Here is an 18,472-nt window from a genome sequence, read left to right as displayed (position 1 = left end):
ATCTCTCTGATCAATGCAGATCTTAAAGTTTTACGAAAAGCACTTGCTAGGGGACTGGAGGAGATAACTCTCCAGATATTTCACCCTAATCAAACTGGATTTATTAAAGGAAGATACTCCACAAATAATGCTCAAAGATTTATTAATCTAAGAGACCATTTCATTGAAAAAACAGGAAGCAACCATGAGATTTCAGAGTGGCCTTTTCTTGTGGCCCGTCTAAGGCACACCTGTGTAATAATCATGTTGTCTAATCAGCATCTTGATATGGCACACCTGTGAGGTGGGATGGATTGTCTTGGCAAAGGAGAAGTGCTCACTATCACAGATTTAGACAGATTTGTGAACAATATTTTAGAGAACTGGTTATTTTGTGTATGTGGAAAATGTTTCACATCTTTGAGTTCATACCATAATAAATAGGAGCAATAACAAAAGTGTTGCGTTTATATTTTTGGTCAGTGTACTTTAAAATAGCATAGTAATAATCCAGCAGATCACTACACGCTCTAATATATCAATTTCAAAACCATGTTAACAGGCTCTTCGGATTTCCTTAAAATGAACAACTCCTCTCTGACACCAAGCAAACTGACATCCATTTCCCATTAAGAACAATCCTGACATCCTGATAAGAAAGAAAATGCTTAACTTTCCAACCTGGAAGGCAAATGGAATTACACATCTAGAACATTTAATTCAAGATGAAACTTTTGTAGCATTTGAGAACTTGAAAGGATGGTATGAATTAAGCAATAGCAATTTCTTAGAATATCAGCAACTGAAAGGCTGACAAACTCATGCAATATGGTGTCAGTGTGTGTGCGGCCTGCCATCTGCTCCTGCTTTGTATTTTAATGTTTTTTGTTTTTGTTAATGATTGTGACACAAAAATCTTCCTGCCTGCTGGTGTATGATTGAAAATCTCTACTGGATCTTGGTTTCCCAAGCACAAGTCTCGACTCGACGTTTTCGTGGTCAAAAACCCCTGCTGCCTTTTCAAGAGGGAGTTCCTGCGTTTCTCTGCCGCCCGCCGGCTTTCCCCTTAACCCATGTGAGAGGTTTTACAGGACACACCAAGGCTGAATTTACATATTTTCTCTCTTTCCTATCGCTCCCTGGAGCCTCTGATCAGCTGGCAGACTCCTGCCGGCCCTGCTCGCCCTATGCCATAGAGGAGTTCACGCCCAAAACCTGCGACCCCTGCACCGGGAAATCCGGGGAACCCGGCGCTTTGGATCAGCTGAGGATCAACTCCGGTTTGCGCTGTTGAACTTATGGTCCTTCTCTAACAAAACTTTTCATCAGCATGAGTCCTTCAGATCGCAGCACTTGGAGTTCCTTAGCCTGACGGACACAAACAGACCGCACCCCTAACGGGCGGCCAGTCCGGCGGCTAACTAAGCTTCGCTCTAATGCTGCTGTCAGTGCCGACAGGTCTCGCAGCTCAGCAGATGAGAGGTCCAGCAGTACCTGGAGTATAGCGCCCTCCATCACCAGGCCTGGGTGTGTAACAAGTCTCCTCGGGACTCCCCCCCTCATAGCCGGTCCCCAAGTTGACCTGAGCCAGGTGTGGTTCCAGTGGTATTCAGCCATTGCATCGCAAAAGTTCGACTGAGCTGCGGCTCTTTGCATCTGATCACATTGTAGCGACCAGGGGGTTAGCCCCGCCTTCAGCACCTAAGACTCATGGGAAGTGGCTAATCTTGGGTGTAAAATTCCTCACCATGAGTGAGGGGACTGTGAGCAGAAGTCATGTCCATGCTGTTTGGCTGTTTGCACATATACGTGGGCTTTGATGCCGGAGAGAAGAATATGTTATTCGCTCCCCTGTTTACTTATTCTTCTCTGAGACTGATCACAGTCATGCTGTGTATGGGGCACGGATAGTTCTCCAATGCAGCCAATTAATTAGCAGCTCGGCTCTCGTCTCCCCGCTACAGTCGTTTGTTTGTTTTCGATTATGTGCTTCATTTCATAGTTATTTCCCTGTTAAACAACACTCAAATCCATCAGAGGGTATTAAAAATAAATAATAAAAGTAATTTGGCGGTGTGTGTGTTTTGATGCTGCTCCCGACACATAGGTGACCGCCAATCATTTGCGCGGGTTACGCCCAATGCCGGAAAATATAGATAAACATTTAATGTGCGTGCAGAATGTCACCCTAATGGTCAAAATTGCTTAATTCAAAGTATAAAGATAAACACAGGATGTTTCTGGAAGAATGGGAAGATTCTTACTTTTCTACTAAACGGAATCGCAAGTCACTTCCTGATTTGACACAAATTGACACAAACGGCAATCTGTCCCACTCTCCTTCCTTGAGGAGCTCACAGCAGAAGGCTGCAATCAAAATAAATAAACCGCAGAATGTGACAGTGCTTGCGCAACTTTACTTTGCGGTTTGAGGACCTGCAGCAGAAACAACCCCAGATCACTTTTCTCATCGACCCTTCTAATGCAGAGAGTGACTGCCTGAGATCCCCGCTTGTCACTGATGAGGCAGCGAGCAAACCGGAGAGGATTGAGCTGAAATCTCTTTTGAAAGAAGGCCCTGTTAGGTTTTGGAGAACTGTGCCAACGGAAAAATACCCGTGTGTAAAAAGAGCCGCTCTCAAGCTGCTGTCGATGTTCTCCTCAATATATGTCTGCGAGTCCCTGTTTATTACCTTGAAACACGTGAAATCAAGGCATCGGACCGTTCTGACCGACACTCACGTAAAGGAACTGCTCAGAGTGGCTACAACAGAATATAAACCTGGTCTGCAGAGGATTAATAGAAACAAGAGATGTCAGAAATCCCACTGAGATCATCATCCCATCACTTCAGCAAGGTAAGAACTTCTGAGATGTAGTTTGGAAAACACACCTGACTGAGCAAGCTTGTGTGACTATTTTAATATTCCATCAATTATCAGTTCTTCATGCAAAAGTCAATCATTAGTTTTTAAATAAAAAAAAAAAGAAAAGTTATAAAAGTAAAACATTTTTACTGAAGGTCAAAATTTAATGTATACTACACACATCTGAAATGTAATGAATTTAATGTGTTTATTGTGAATAGGAATTAGGTAGACACCAGAATGATGCTCTGTCCAGATGTTTGTGTATTTGTTGGTGTAAGTGTCACTAAGGCTACGTTCACACTGCAGGGCTTAATGCTCAATTCGGATTTTTTGAAAAAATCGGATTTGTTTGCTAGACCGTTCACATTTCCAAGTAAATCCGAACTTTTGTGATCTCCAGTGTGACCGTGACACGACCCAAACGAGACCCGCATGCGCAGAAGCCAGAAGAATACTCAACGGTGAACGACGTCACTTGTTGTTTGACGAGCAAACGTTAACATGGATGTCAACAACAGTGTTGTCAAATGCGGAACTCTTTTTGTAATATTAAATTTATTTTCACGAAGGAGCAGCACAATTACAATCTTCTCATTTTAAGAAGGCAATGGAGTCGGGATCGTCTGTACCCACTGTAGTGGAAGAGGAATGTGTATGTGTTGGGCCCGCGCGCCCGCGTGTTTGTGTGTGCAAGCGCGTGCCACGATAGAGAATACGGGGGGGGGGCAGTGTGTGTGCGCATTCATGTTGTGTGTTACGGATGACGGTAATAAAAGAAGGTTTCCCCCAGAATAAATGCTATGGACTCTTTATTAACCTGTTCTGGAGAATCTAAGGATCAGAACAGGGAGGAGAAGGAGGGGGATCGCCTGGGTCCCCCGCGCTTCTGAGCACGTCGGAAAGGGGAGAAAGAAAAAAAAGTTATCGCGGGAAAGGTTCAACACCACGCTCTGCCATTTAGCTGGAAATTTTTTCAAAAACCGCCCAGCCCTGGAGTTTGGCCTGAATAGAGCGATTACCCCAACTATTAATCCAATCGGGGATCTCGCTTCCCTTCCACTGACTGGTCTCAGCAGCATCGTCCACCATGGTTGATGTTTACGTTCTCGTTCCCGCCTACTTCAACGCAAAATGATGACGTTTGTTGCGTGTCGATGACGTACGATTCGGAATCAAGTCGCCTGGCCGGTCAGAGGGCGGTCGCAATTGAAAAGAACGGCTACAATTCGGAATCAGGACGGCAAACCCACGGGGCCTGGGTCGCAATTGAAAAGATCGGAATTGTGTCATTCAGACTGTCATGAAAAGATCGGAATTGGGCCGCTTAGGGGCAAAAAATTCGGAATTGGGTCGTTTCAGCCTGCAGTGTGAACGTAGCCTAAAAGAGGAATACTGATGAGTTATAAAGAATTACCTGTTAAATAATGTAGGATAAATGTTGATGTTTTCAGTTTTATAATTGTAAATCTGACTTCAGAGGAGTCAGTGCTTCACCAGCCATTAACTTTACCGCACGTAGTAGTTGAGTAGTTTTGTGTTTAAGAGAGAGGCAGAGAAAAGAGTGAGATAGAAAGATAGTGTGTGTCTGTGTGTGTGTGTGTGTGTGAGATGAGAAAGAGGTGCCTGTGTGTGTGGAGGGGGTATCTGACCTCCAGGTTAGTTGCTGTGTTAACTCTGGCTAAGCTGGATTTGATGTATGTATTGAGGGTGGACACCGTCCTTGAAATAAACACAAGTACAATACTTGCTGTTGTATTGTAGGGAGAGGAGTGTGTCATTTGGCTTTATTTGCGTGTTTGTGTGTGTATGTCTTGGCAGTTCAGTGTGTGGTGTGGCTCTCTGACTCTCACAGTTAAAAATTTCGGCTCTTGGTGTCAAACTTGTTCGCCACCCCTGGAGTAGTACTATCCTGTTTATTCCTTTCATATCAACCTCTTCTCTATAGGCATATTTAGCATATTTATCCCTTGTGCTATCCTATGACCCCACCCTTACATTGACGTGTTATCCCTGCCATGACAAGGGTGGATAAAGGTGAAGAGGATTTCATGTAATCCATGGACACCAGTGAAGATCACAAATTATTGAAAAAAAAGGTTGTCTTTTGGGGTCTAGATGACCCAATGTTACCTAAGATAGCACAAGGGTTATTTTGTGTTTATATCCTGCACTTTACTTCTTGTCGCACTCTGCATTTCATTACCTTGTAACTGTACAGGTGTAATGACAATAAGGTTGGATCTAATCTCTTCTCAAAAATCTCCTGATGAAATTGAAGTTCTGGCCAACGTTGCCATCTAGTGTTGAGCCAATGTAATTACATCTCCATCATGAGCAGAAAAGAAATATCGCGACTTTTCAGGAGTTTGCACAAGGTGACTTTTTTTTTCTCTGTCTTTTATCTTCTGCGCATGAGCAAAAGGGGCGGGTTTGTTTTGCCGGTTAGTCCAGTGTTATCTTTTTCGATGAAGTTAACTAGACTCCAGCAGGAACTGTCCTCGACGGTCGACGGTTTTCAGGTAACCAATTAGGGACATTATTTATTCTCAGCCATTTATTCTCAGTCATTTTTGCTGCTGACTCGGTAGCAGTAGCTTTTAGCACATGGTCGTGACGCTGATGGGGGTGATAGCACGGCGACCACCAAGCGATCAATAAACAACCATGCTAGAAGGTGATACCATGCTTTGCTTTAAGTATCTTTAATTTCTACTGTCGTAAAAGCTTTAGAATTCTTTACAGAAGTGAACAAATGAACGTGATATTATGCGTTATTATTTACGCGTTATCGTTGGTTACATCCTCGGTCGTTGGCAAATATTTACGTAACTACAAACAGGTCAGTAATTATTCATTTATTCTTTCTTTCTTCCTGGTCCCAAGTACACTGTCGAAAAGAACCACGTACACTAACACCGTTCTTAGTTTTATGTTCGCAACGGCTAAACTTGCAATTGGTTAACGACGAAGTATCGCTTACTCTGGAATGTTTAAATGTTCCCTTTAATTATGTTTTTTTCCCTTCTGAAAAGTCGCGTGAATGTGGAATTTGCTTATTTTAAGTTGATTGGTGATCTTCAAAAGTTTCAAAGCATGTGGGCTTTGGAGGGAGTTCGGTGTAGTATTGGGGATGACAATAATTTTGTGTTTAAATTCTTATTGATTACTGGCTTGCATAAAGTTTTTTGTATTTGTTTTTTGGGGTATCATTTTGGTTTTATTTTTTAGTGTATAGTGTTTAATTGTTGTAATGTGATTTATTAAAGGACTAAAATCTCAATCTCTTTCTTTCTTTAACATGCCTTTTTACAGTGAACATAATTATAATAAAACACGATGCAGGAATATTTTCAAAATGAAATGCCTTTTCATGTTTCATTTATTCACTACTCTATGTACCAGTCAGTTTTGTACACACTAAGTTTTGATAAAATAGAAGATAATATAACACACTTTACAGTAATTAGGGATTTACTGTGTGAGTCATATGTAATTTTGTGACCTGCTGATTGTGGACGCAAACAACTGCAACAATTGGAATAAAGACATACCCAGAAACCCACTTGTAGGATTAATGTTATTTTTTATATGTATTTTTTATCCTTAGAAAAATGGGGCAAAGACATCAAAACATCAAAAAACATCAAAAACAAGATTTTCATTGGAGCTTGTCTTACAGAGTACAACTCTGGGAAGCAATTAGTAATAATAGAAATACTGGTAATTTTTTGCAGAAGTCAGCTTGTCTAAAGCATAGCATTGTCCCATTGCTGAGTTTAGAAATCACGTTTGGACAAGTACCACGTGAGTGTAATGCTGAAACTAAAACAACCAGTTAGTGAAGCGCTCACAGAGCAGAAGCAGAGGTGAGATGCTAAAAATCAACAGTGCTCGTGTAAGCAAACATTACCCTGTTTTTTGAACATGTCCAGCAGTAGAAATGGATATTAGGTTGAAATTTGAAATGTAAGAAGAAAAAACGAAGGTTTTTCTTCTTACATCTTAAAAAAAACGTATTAAATGCTGTATTGTATTATTATTATGTATAACTAACCCCCCAGGTGTTTTAGTTTGGTAAATATCCATGTATCCATCCATAAGTGTAAACCCTTTAAAACTTAACTATGTTGACTGAATTTTGTACTATATGTATTCATTTTTTATTATCCAGTAAACTGTTTCCTCTTGTGTCTCAGTGATTATACAGTAAACTAAACAGCAACACAGTTATGGGGAATACTAGCAGCGAGAGGGCTGCTATGGGCCATGGTGAGAAGTCTCAGCGGAGGGACAGCCGAGGAATAAAAGAGGGAGAAAGACCTAAAATCCTAATGGACAGCCCAGAAGATGCAGATATTTTTCATGGGGAAGATATCAAAGTGTGTACAGATTCTTTCATCCAAAATTTACAAATTTGTAACAACTTGCTTCGTAACTTTAATGCTTTTTTCCCCCTTTTTTTATTATTATTATTATTATTTTTTTTTTTTGCTGTTCTGTGTATATTTTAGGCTCCTTCGGAAAAAGATGAGTTCCTTGCCTGGCAGCAAGACCTAGAAGCAGAGGACAAGGATCCAAATCTAGATCGGCCCACAGTCTTTCGCTGGACTGGAGATGGAAAGGAAGTCTTTGTGTCCGGATCCTTCAACAACTGGGCCAATAAGATTCCTCTAATTAGAAGGTAAGAGTGTGTGCTAAACTCAGGGATGTTTTTCATTTATTTGTTTTAACTTCCTACCTGTCCCATTTATTTCAAAAGTAACAGTATTTAAATATTCACATATTTTTTTTATCTGACATGTTGTAGAAAACTAATGTTTTTTTTTTCTAGTGTTGTAGTCACAACTGCTCTTAAAGGTGGATAGGGCTGTCTACGGGCAAAAAATTAGCAAATCTGTACGGGACATGCTGGTGGCTCGCAGGAAATATCAAGGTCGCAGATGCTCTGTGAACCGGTAGAGTGAAAATGTTCATGCACAATTTTTCTACAGTCTTGCTTGAGGAGACAGGTCCTAGTGAAAACTTACACAACAAGTAAATGTAAGTAAGGGGAAGCAGGTGAGATGCAGGCACGTTGTAGGTTTTTTATTTTTAGACTACCCCAAATCCTGCGCATTGCGCAGGGAGCCCATTGGTGCTGTTCAGTTGATAAGTGCATGCCCCTCTGTTTGCAGCCTAACTATTAGAAATGAGGGAATTGGACAATCTGAGCAATTTTGGAACATTGTGTGGGCCTTCTATGGCTGGGCTGCTATGGGCCGCACGAAATCTCAACAGTCACTCCTACATCGCTTCTAGGTCGCTTATGTATCACCTGAAAACCCCAGGCAATCAGCATGTGCCCGCAGTCAGTAAGGAGCTTGTCTGCGCATCTTACTAACGACTAAAGTATGGCATAAGAGGAGTCACGTGATGAGGTGCCAGGAAATGGCTGCATAGTAGATGAGCTCCGTACCCCGTCTTAGTTTTTTACGTCAAATTATGAAACTCTTCCCGTCTGCATAATTTAAAAACAGCAAAACTTGTTAAGATACAAAATTTTTTTTTTCTCCCAGCCGAAACATGAGTCAGAAAAAACGAAGTATACAAACGCGCCTCCCGACTGTCTCTACTGGCGAAGCTAGCCCTGCTAATCAACATGAGGGCCAGAGGACCGAAATAAGCGACCTGCTTGCAGGAAATTACTAAAGTGGGAGCTACACTGAATACGGTGGCAAGTGATGTTTCCCTAACTAAGTCTGACACGACAGAGTTAAATAACACCGTAAGTGCAATCCAACTATGGCTAACTGGAGCCGAGAACCGCATCTCGGACATGGAGGACCAAGTTGCTAACGTGGCTAAAGACAAGAAGCTGCTAGCTAAGAAGCTTGAGCTACTTTGGGCTCGTGCTGATGATCAAGAAAACAGACATCGTCAGAAAAATATAAGATTGGTGGGGCCGAAAGAAGGAATGGAAGGAAACAGCGCTCTATGTGATTACATTAAAAAGTTACTCTCCGACGGCCTTGGGCTGGATGGATTGTAATACGAGATTGAAAGCTGCTACAGAAGCCCGGGACCATGTCCAGGACCTAATCAACCTCCGCGCATCATACTGGTGAGATTTTTGCGATATGCAGCTTGGCAGAAAAGTCCTCATGGCTGCCAAGAAGAAAAGAAGCATATTGTGGGAAACTGTAAGCTGTCATTTTTTGAAGACTTGACCAAGGAGCATGTCGCTCAGCGGAAGCTGTTTTCGCCAGTGATGAAGCTGTTGTGGCAACGCCAGGTGAAACACACACACTGGCACATCCAGCAATCCTCAGATTTACGTGAAAGCAGGAGCGCATGAGCTTCACAGACGCGAAGGAAGCTGAAAACTTTGTTAAAGAAAACATGGCCGTGGAGAAGGAGTAATACAAGCAGAGGGGAGAGAGGAAGATTTTTACACATGACGGGGGAGGAGAGCATCGAGGCGTTGCTAGATCCAGAAGACAGGTGGAGGACAGGTAGAGTCTTCGAAACCCACACGGACCAAAATAAAGTCTACACTTGGTTGGGGAGTTATTACACTGCCATGTTCTGTTTTAGTGCAGTGTTTAAGTTTTTGTGTTTTTGTTAATTATGGGAAAATTTCAAACAGTGAGGAATTTGTTTATGTTGCATGTGTATTTGTTCTAAGATGTCATTGGATACTAGATCACCTTAAACGAGAAGCAGAAGCTAATTTTAAAATTCTATTACAATGGGTAATGTGGATATGAACCTGGTGTCTTGGAATATAAATGGCTGCAGCACGCCGATTAAAAGGAAAAAAGTTCTCGGGTACCTCAAATCCCATGATACTGATGTTGCATTTATCCAAGAAACGCATTTTGGAAATGATAAGGAAGCCTTAAAAATGAGAAGAGACTGGGTTGGCAAAGTGTTTCACAACTCAGTATCGAGTAAAAGCCGTGGTGTGATGACACTTCTCAACAAAAAACTTAACTTTGTATTTCTAAAGCAGCTTCAGGATGATGATGGACGACTGCTATGCATTCAGGCCCTTATTAATGAGATTAAGGTTGTTTTGGTGAATGTGTATGACTTTATTTACAAGATTAATAAGATGCTGAGTAATTTAGAAGGACAGATATTGATAGGTGGGGACTTTAACCAGGTGCCTGATGATTTTCTAGATAAAAGTACTAACAATGTTAAGTCAAACACCAGAAAAGGGTTGGCATTAAATTCTCTCAAACAGGAAATTGGGTTGGTAGATATGTGGAGACTTGTACACCCCTCGGAAAGGGAATATACATTCTACTTACACTCCCACAAATCTTATTCTCGAATTGATTATTTTCTTATCTCAAACTCAAGCACTGAACTAGTTACTAATTGTGAAATAGGTGTTATTGCCCTCACTGATCATGCACCAGTGGAACTACACATTCATTTACAAATGGGTAAAACTAAGCGTGGTAGATGGAGATTAAACTTGGGTATCCTGCGGGATGAACAGTTTGTAGAATCATTAAAAGAGAAAATCAAATGTTTCTTAGATATAAATATTGGGTCAACTGACAGGCTGGCCACAGTATGGGATGCTCTTAAGGTATTCATGAAAAAAACAGGAAAATGTCTGGGCTATAGCTCTAAAAAAGCAAGAGAGAGCAGGGAGAAAATAAAAATACTGGAGAATCAATTAAAGGAATGGGAAAAACGGCTAGCACAAAACTATAATGAAAGTAAATTTAAAGAAATTTGTAAACTGAAGTTTAACCTCCATGAAACATATAACAAAAAGGGTGAATATGCACTTTTTCGGCTCAAAACAAACTTCTATGAGAAGGGTGAAAAGACGATAAAACTACTGGCCAGACAACTCAAACAGCTGGACAATCAAAATTTCATCACAGCAATAAACAAGAATGATAGACTGGTGACATCATCTGGTGAAATTAACACCGTCTTTAAACAGTTCTACCAAAAATTGTATACATCGGAAACTGTTGTTAGCACAGAACAGTTAGATGCTTTTTACAATAAGGTGATGATACCACAGATTTCACAAGAGGGAAAGGATGCAATGGACTTTACTTTAACGGAAGCTGAGGTCAGGAAAGCAATTAGTAAGATGAAAACTGGAAAATAACCTGGAATAGATGGCTTTCCAGTTGAATACTACCAAATATTTGCAGACGTATTGTGCCCGTTCTTAACTAAAGTACTTCAAGAAGCCTATGATTTTGGGACACTCCCTGAAAGTTTTAACCAGGCAATAATATCATTAATACCAAAAGGTGACAAAGACTTAAGGGACCCAGCCAATTACAGACCCATAAGTTTAATAAATGTGGATTGCAAATTACTATCAAAAATATTAGCAATGAGGCTAGAGAAGGAGCTGCCAAAGATTATTCATAAAGATCAAGTTGGTTTTGTCAAAAATAGATTGTCAGCTGATAACATGAATCACGCTTTTCCATTTGGTAATCTGACGGACGAGTCTGGGTTTGGAGGTTGCCAGGAGAACAGTACATTTCGGACTGCGTGTGTGAAATTTGGTGAAGGAGGAATTATGGTGTGGGGTTGTTTTTTAGGACTTGGGCCTGACCCCTTAGTTCCGGTGAAAGGAACATTAAAATTTTCATGAGACCAAAACATTTTGGACAATTCCATGCTCCCAACCTCGTGGGAACAGTTTGGAGCGGCCCCTTCCTCTTTCAGCACGACTGTGCACCAGTCCACAAAGCAAGGTCCATAAAGACATGGATGACAAAGTCTGGTGTGGATAAACTTGACTGTTCTGCACAGAGTCCTGACCTGAACCCGATAGAACACCTTTTGGATGAATTAGACCAGAGACTGAGAGCCAGGCCTTCTCAACAAACGTCAGTTTTTGACCTCACCAATGCAGTTTAGGAAGGTTCATATTGAACTCATATGGGTTTGGAATGGGATGGCACTTTAGATTATGTGAGTCAAGGCAGGTGAGCAAATACTTTTTGTAAAATAGTTTATGTGCATCTTATACGCAATATAAAAATTATACATCTGTGGTACATGTGTGAAAAGTCCATTAGACAGACTTGGTACATTCTTGGAGAGCCACAAATTACGTGCAATTGCCTAAGATTTACGTGATAATTGTGTATAAACTACGTTAAAAACCCATAAACTGGATATTTCTTAACTGACCCAAAATTTTGAACAGGTCAAAACCGATTTCATGTGAACCGTTGGCCGAAACCCTCGACGGACATCTGCGCACATCAAAGAAAGAAACACAAGAAAGACCCTCTGAACTACGTATATATCACAAAAGACTGAAATTTCATATTTGCAAAGTGTGCAAAATGTATGTAGTGGCTGTGTGAAACTGCCTTTGCATCACCAACGCTTTCTTTTTTGTCTGTCAAAGCCAGAATACTTTTGTGGCTATTGTTGATCTACCTGAAGGGGAACACCAGTACAAGTTTTACGTGGATGGACAGTGGACTCATGACCCCACTGAGGTATGCTCAGTTTATTATGATCTGTAGTCCCACAGTCATCAGTGAAGAAAACGGGAACATTTTCTTTGACTGAGCCTCAAATCTGTTCTGACAGATTTGGTTTTTTAATCTAAGAGGCTGGAAAACCACATTCAACACTGCTGATTCTCTAAAGCACGTGTCAAACTCAAGGCCCGCGAGATTATTTTATATTATTGTTATTGCCCGCTAGTCCTCACGATGCCGAAGATGAAAGTTGATTCTGAAAACAGAGCCTTAAAAAAAAGGTTAAAGGGAGACTAAATGTTAACTGACGTTACTGGTAAACCCATGGTGCTATGCTAACATCAAATATGCACTTTGCCAAGAAGCTGAGCACACAGTTTGCCTGGTGCCTTTGTAACTTTGAAGAAAAAAAAGGAATTTTGAGTTGCTTCACAACCCATTTGGCGTCAACGTGGAAACATGTCAGATGGAGCTGCAGTGTTTTGGCACACTGAAGAAAAAGTACGACATTGCAAGACCTACACCGTTTATTCACTCCATTTCTGCAGAAATGCCCTAGCTCTGTCTACATGTAGCTCCGACCTTGTGCATGTTCGATAGCATTTTTCTATGTGAGAAGCTCTTCTCAGTGAAGAAAAGTAACAAAACAGCAGACAGGGGTCATCTCACTAATGACCTCCTGCAGTCCATCCTGAGAATCTCCCACAGGACCTCTACCAAACACAAACCAAGTTTTTGCTAAAACGTTATGCCAGGTGTCCAGCTCTGATAAAAGGACACAAAAGCAAAGAAAACAGAATAATTTGATTTTTTTATTGCTGAAAAGCACACATTTTATTCAAATTTCCAGGTTTTGTTTGTTTTGCTTTGCAGCATATTGCTATTTTGAATTTGTATTACTTTGACAGGATATCTTTTTATGAAGAGAAAAATCTTATGGTATATTTAAAATTAAAGTATCTTTTTTTAAATATAAAATGACATAAGACTAAGGAAATGTCAATGCTTTTTTCTTTTAACGTTTACTTTATTTCTAACGTGTATACATGTGACAGGATATATTTTTATGTAGAGAAAAATAAATGTTATTAAGGATTTAAGTTTATTTATTCCGGAACAATATCTTCTGCCTATTTTTATTCATATTTATGTGGGGGGGAAAAGAGTTACATTTTAAATATTTAGTTTCAGTGTGTAATCAATCAATCAATGTTTATCCTGTTCGGCCCACGACCTTCAGTGTGTTTTGGATTTTGGCGATCAAGTTTGACACCCCTGCTCTAGAGTAATTCTTTTGATAAATGCATCAATAGGTTATGGAAGCTCCACTCAATGTTCTCAACAAAAGAAGGTTTAAATTGTAACCAGATTAGTAAAAGCAAGTCAGTGCTGCTCCAGCATCTGCAGTGAAATTCCACTTAGCTGTTTTATGTACTGCAGTCTGCATAGTGTCTTTGCACTGAGCAGTAATTTATTTAGAACACTGTGTTCATTTAGGGGTCTGCAGACAGAATGCATTGCAGGTGAAACAACATACTAATTTTGCTGCACTTTATCCTTGTTTGATAATATTCAGTAAATGTGTTCTGATTTTGAACATCAGAAAATTTGTTTTCATCAGCTCTAAGCAGCAAAACCATATGTTCTCCATATACTGTATTTTACACCATTAATTTGCAGTTCACGTCAATCATCATGGACTTTTATTTTCTTGTCTCCTCAACATTTTCTTAAACTGTTACCTTCATGTATAAATAATTCAGAGATGAGTTTGAATTGATGGATTTTTCTTTTCCTATTTCATATACTTGATCTTTATGGAGTTTGCATGTTCACCCTGTGCATGCGTAGGTTTTCTCCGGGAACTCCGTCCAAAAAGATGCTTCATAGGTTAATTGGTCACTCTAAATAGTCCCTAGGTGTGAATGTGAGTGTACATGGGTACATGGATAGGCTCTAGCAGCCCCACAACCCCGAAAGGGTCAAAACGGGTTTAAAGTATGAATGAATGGATGAATCATTTACTAAATCTTAAATATATGTTAAGCTGTCGTTCTTTTTTTACGTAACTTATAGTTAAAACTACTAAAGATTCGATCTATTTAGTGGCAAATAAACTATAAGTTGTGCCAAATTTAAGTTATCAAAAGTTAAAAATAAAAAACTATAACTCCTGCAATGCATTTCTTTTTGTAATTATTGCTTCAAAGTTTAATCATTTTTTAAAGGAAAACCTTTTGTCCGTGTAGGTGTATATTGTCTCGCTTTTTTCCCCCCCTCATAGCCTGTCATAACCAGCCAGTTAGGGACGGTGAACAACATCATCCAGGTGAAGAAGACTGACTTTGAGGTGTTTGATGCTCTCATGGTGGATTCACAGAAATCTTCAGATATGTCAGGTGAGTGCTGGCAACCATGATCCAAAACCGCACAAATGACGACTGGGAAATTTTAAAACAGAGACCAAAGTTTATTTGAATTTTTTTGCTTTTAAGATTTTTTAATATATATATTGGGAGTTTATCAACACCCCCCCCCCCCACACCACCACCACCACCACCACCAATAGTGTGACCACAGATCCTCGAAAAAGTCTTAATGTCTTGGACTTAGGATAAGGAGTTTAAAAGACATTTTATTGTCTCCATATGTTTTACTTTAGGTAGTGACTTAGTCATAAGTCATTTCTCACCAACCTATGTGACAAAGTCTGTGGTTGAAAGTTTTAATTTTGGAAGAGAAAAACGATGTTTTGAACCATAAACGTCCTTAAAAGCTTCAGCATCAGCAGAACACTAGTGTCAAAGAGGATTTAAATGTGGTACTTTTGCTAATAAAGGTACAAGGATACCAGCATACATGGTATAGTTTTTGCTTTGGTCATAACAGAAATAGCAGTACTGGTGACAAAAATAAATGTCATCACAACCTCTAAAGACATTAAGTTAAAACAATACGCAGAGATCTTTATGAAACAATGTGAATTGTTTACCAGAAGAGCAACAGCAATGACATTTGTTAATACATTTTTTACTTCAGGTTTTCGACACCGGTGCACTAAGTGGGTGATTATTTTGCCATTTTTTCACAGAGGATCGCAAGTTTGGTCCACGTATTGTCTGTTGTATTGTCGAAATGTCCATGGGTAAAACACTGAACCCCACATTTACTCCTGGTGGTTTTAGGTTTGCGCCAGTGTTCAGCAGTGTAGCTGCCTTCAATGTGTGTGTGTGAGTGGGTGAATGGAACTGTGACTGTAAAGCACTTTGGACCCTAAACAAATTTTAAAAAGTGCTATATCAATATGTCTATGTATCTTTGTTTTCTCAAGTAAAGGTTTTAAATAAACATTTTCAGTTTAGCTTTTGTAGGAGCTATGGGGTCGATTGATTAAAATGTTTAAAATATTAAATTATTGCATTAGATTTTCCTTGTGTCAGATCTGTCCAGCTCTCCTCCAGGACCATACCATCAGGACCCTTATGTTCCCAAACAGGAAGAGAAGTTTAAGTCTCCACCCATTCTTCCTCCTCACCTGCTGCAGGTCATCCTCAACAAAGACACAGGGATTTCAGTGAGTAATGCAGTTAAAACAAAAACATTTTAAAGCTTTTGTTTATGCCGTAAATCTTCATTGGCTCTTTTTTTTACAGTTCCCCTAATTTGTTTCCACGTTGATATTCAAAATACCTTTTGATCTCTAGAATTAAAAAGCTATAAAATGTTGAAGCTCTGTGCCTCTGTTTTTCCCCCAGTTGTTTTTATTGTCTTTCTCTACATTGTTTTCTCATCCAGTGTGATCCTGCATTACTTCCAGAACCCAACCACGTCATGCTCAACCATCTGTATGCTCTTTCCATTAAGGTAAAGTTTCTGCTTGAGAGACTCCAGGATTTGGCAGCTGACTGTTTGAAGTTTCCTTTCGAGACTATAGTTACACTCTTTTTCTTGAAAGTTTGCTTTTGGAATGTCCAAATTATAAGCATAAATAATGATAAACAAGACACCCGTATGGACAGAAATGCTTAAAAAAAGTTCATCAATCTGAGGGTTTGTTTTGATATATGGATTTACAAAGCTATGCAGAGATGAGTTTGGAAAAAAGCTCTGGAGCTTTTAATTATCAAATTAAAAGCTGCTTTTGGGCTGGAGTGTTTTTTCTTAAAGATCAGATTCGATCCGATTCAATGACCTAAGATCGATCTAGGACAGGGGTCGGCAACCTTTTTTACTCAAAGAGCCATTTGGGACCACCCCTAATAAAAAAGAAAGCACCCGGAGCCACAACCCGTTTTGACATCATTATATATATTATGCATGTATATATTATATCAAGGGTGCTCATTACGTCGATCTTCAAGGACATGAGTGTAGATCGCGGGCCAGAAAAGATTTAAAAACAAAAAAAAGTACTTCTTTAAAATCCACCAAAGTCCTCACTGAGAAGTACGGGACTTGATTGACATGTAGATTGGCCAATCGACATCTCTGAAGCATACGACGCTGCAAATGCACATTATGTTCTTAAAAGGATGATACCGTGGCCGCGTGTGGGAGGAGCTACTGGTTCTGGTCTGATCGCTGCATGGAGCGATGTGTTTATCAATGCATGGTTGACACTGAGAATGTGGAGATATTAGGTTTATTATTTTTAAGAGTTCTACTTGGTAATCATGTTTCCATGTTTGGGTTTATAAAATCATACCAGGGAAAGTCTCTGCTTCAACTCCCGCAGGGAAAGCTGTATCTCAATCTGACACCCGTGTTTGCATCTCTCTGACAGAGTTGAAGCCAAAGCCCCTCCTCCGCCTCTCCACCTGCTTTTCCTCTCTACCTGTTCACCTGTTCACATCCTCTGCAGCTGAGATTTGTTTCCCCCGCGCTCCTCAGTGTGTCCTACACAGAGAGCGCAAAATACGATAGTCAGGGCGCTCCAGCGCCGCACAAGGATGAAAGAGCTGGACGCAGGTTATAGCGGGGATAGAGCGGGTTAAGCAAATGAATTAAAGGAGGCGCTCCGCTGAAGAAATATTCAATATTGTACACATTTTATTATTGGTCAGAACTATCTTTTATTTAGAAAAATCTTTTATTTTATCAGTCCAGTACGAAAAAAAACATCAACAAAAGCTGTTTTGGGCGGATTTGGCTGGGTCTGGCGGTTTTCAGATGACTTTTCGGCTGGAAAACTGTGACTCTATCTGGCAACGCTGGCGCGAACTCTCAGTCTGTCATCAGCGAGTTGGTCTCTGCCCCGCGGCACGTCAAGTTCCCGGCAGAAGATCGGAGTGTTTATTGAAACCGCCCCGCCTATCAGCTCTCGCCCGATAAATACGAGCTCATTAAAAGGTCAAATAACTGCATTGTAAAAACATATTCTGGCCTCATTACTTCTTGTAACATGTGGCAAGTTTAAAGAGAAACAAGACAGCAGTGAAAACAACAATCTTTAATATGATACACTTCTGTAGCATACAAAGTGTCATCCCGATAAAATTTGTTTTAAGTACAAAACAGTACAAAGGAGCATTCTAAAAAACACACTATTGGCCTGAGGGTCGTGCTTTTTGTCCGTCAGAATTTCTTCAGCAGGGTTTGGTAACGGTGCAGGACTTCTTCAGGGTTTGTAACTGCAAGAAAATTTACAATAAAAGCTCAAATGAACATAAAAAGCATAACGACTTTGATGAAATAAAAAATACATTTTATTTATTTAATCATTTCTGTAATGAGTTTGATAAATCTCTGTGAATTCTTTATTGCTTTGACTGCAATGCTTGAAATTAATCAATTATCCTCATTTATAAATATGATAATAAATTATTCAAAACTTGATTTTTTTTTTATATTGTTCTAAACATGAACCTGTTTTAATATATAATGTCAGGAAAATATGTAAAACAACAAGGCTAAATATTTACTTTTAATACTAAAAACAGTGTGTGTTTTTGTTAAGTAGGTCGGGGCGAGTAACGTTGCAAATTCCCAGTGCACTTGAATGCAGCTACCCCCAAAGTGAACGTGCATTAATCCGGAGAGCCTCGAGGCGCACGCAAAAGTTTGAATTTCTCTTCGTCTGGCAGGTAAGCCAGTGTTTTTTTAAATATGGGATAAATTACATGTAAATATTCAAACTGATCAAACTTTATAAAG

General features: G+C 39.9%; 1 protein-coding gene across 8 annotated transcripts in view; it reads left to right on the top strand.

Moving 5' to 3' along the window:
• Positions 1-5,214: 5,214 nt before the first annotated feature.
• Positions 5,215-18,472, top strand: part of prkab1a (protein kinase, AMP-activated, beta 1 non-catalytic subunit, a) — a 50,133-nt gene continuing 36,875 nt past the window's right edge. For 4 of the 8 annotated variants that reach the window (XM_078956200.1, XM_023960681.2, XM_023960680.2 and 1 more), the window contains exons 1-7: positions 5,215-5,368; positions 7,046-7,228; positions 7,361-7,530; positions 12,241-12,334; positions 14,604-14,718; positions 15,760-15,893; positions 16,115-16,183. In XM_078956200.1, coding sequence (XP_078812326.1) covers positions 7,079-7,228; positions 7,361-7,530; positions 12,241-12,334; positions 14,604-14,718; positions 15,760-15,893; positions 16,115-16,183 — 732 coding nt within the window. In that variant the 5' untranslated portion in view covers positions 5,215-5,368; positions 7,046-7,078. Of the gene's footprint in view, positions 5,369-5,410; positions 5,524-7,045; positions 7,229-7,360; positions 7,531-12,240; positions 12,335-14,603; positions 14,719-15,759; positions 15,894-16,114; positions 16,184-18,275; positions 18,403-18,472 lie in introns of those variants that run through there. The other 4 variants (XR_013659503.1, XR_013659502.1, XR_002874266.2 and 1 more) reach the window with 3 other exon arrangements.

Source organism: Oryzias latipes, chromosome 12 (genome assembly GCF_053564925.1).
Source record: "Oryzias latipes strain Hd-rR chromosome 12, Olatipes_Hd-rR_3.1".
Lineage (NCBI taxonomy): Eukaryota > Metazoa > Chordata > Actinopteri > Beloniformes > Adrianichthyidae > Oryzias > Oryzias latipes.
Note: the sequence above shows the minus strand (reverse complement) of the source record. Positions and strands in the feature narration are given on the sequence as shown.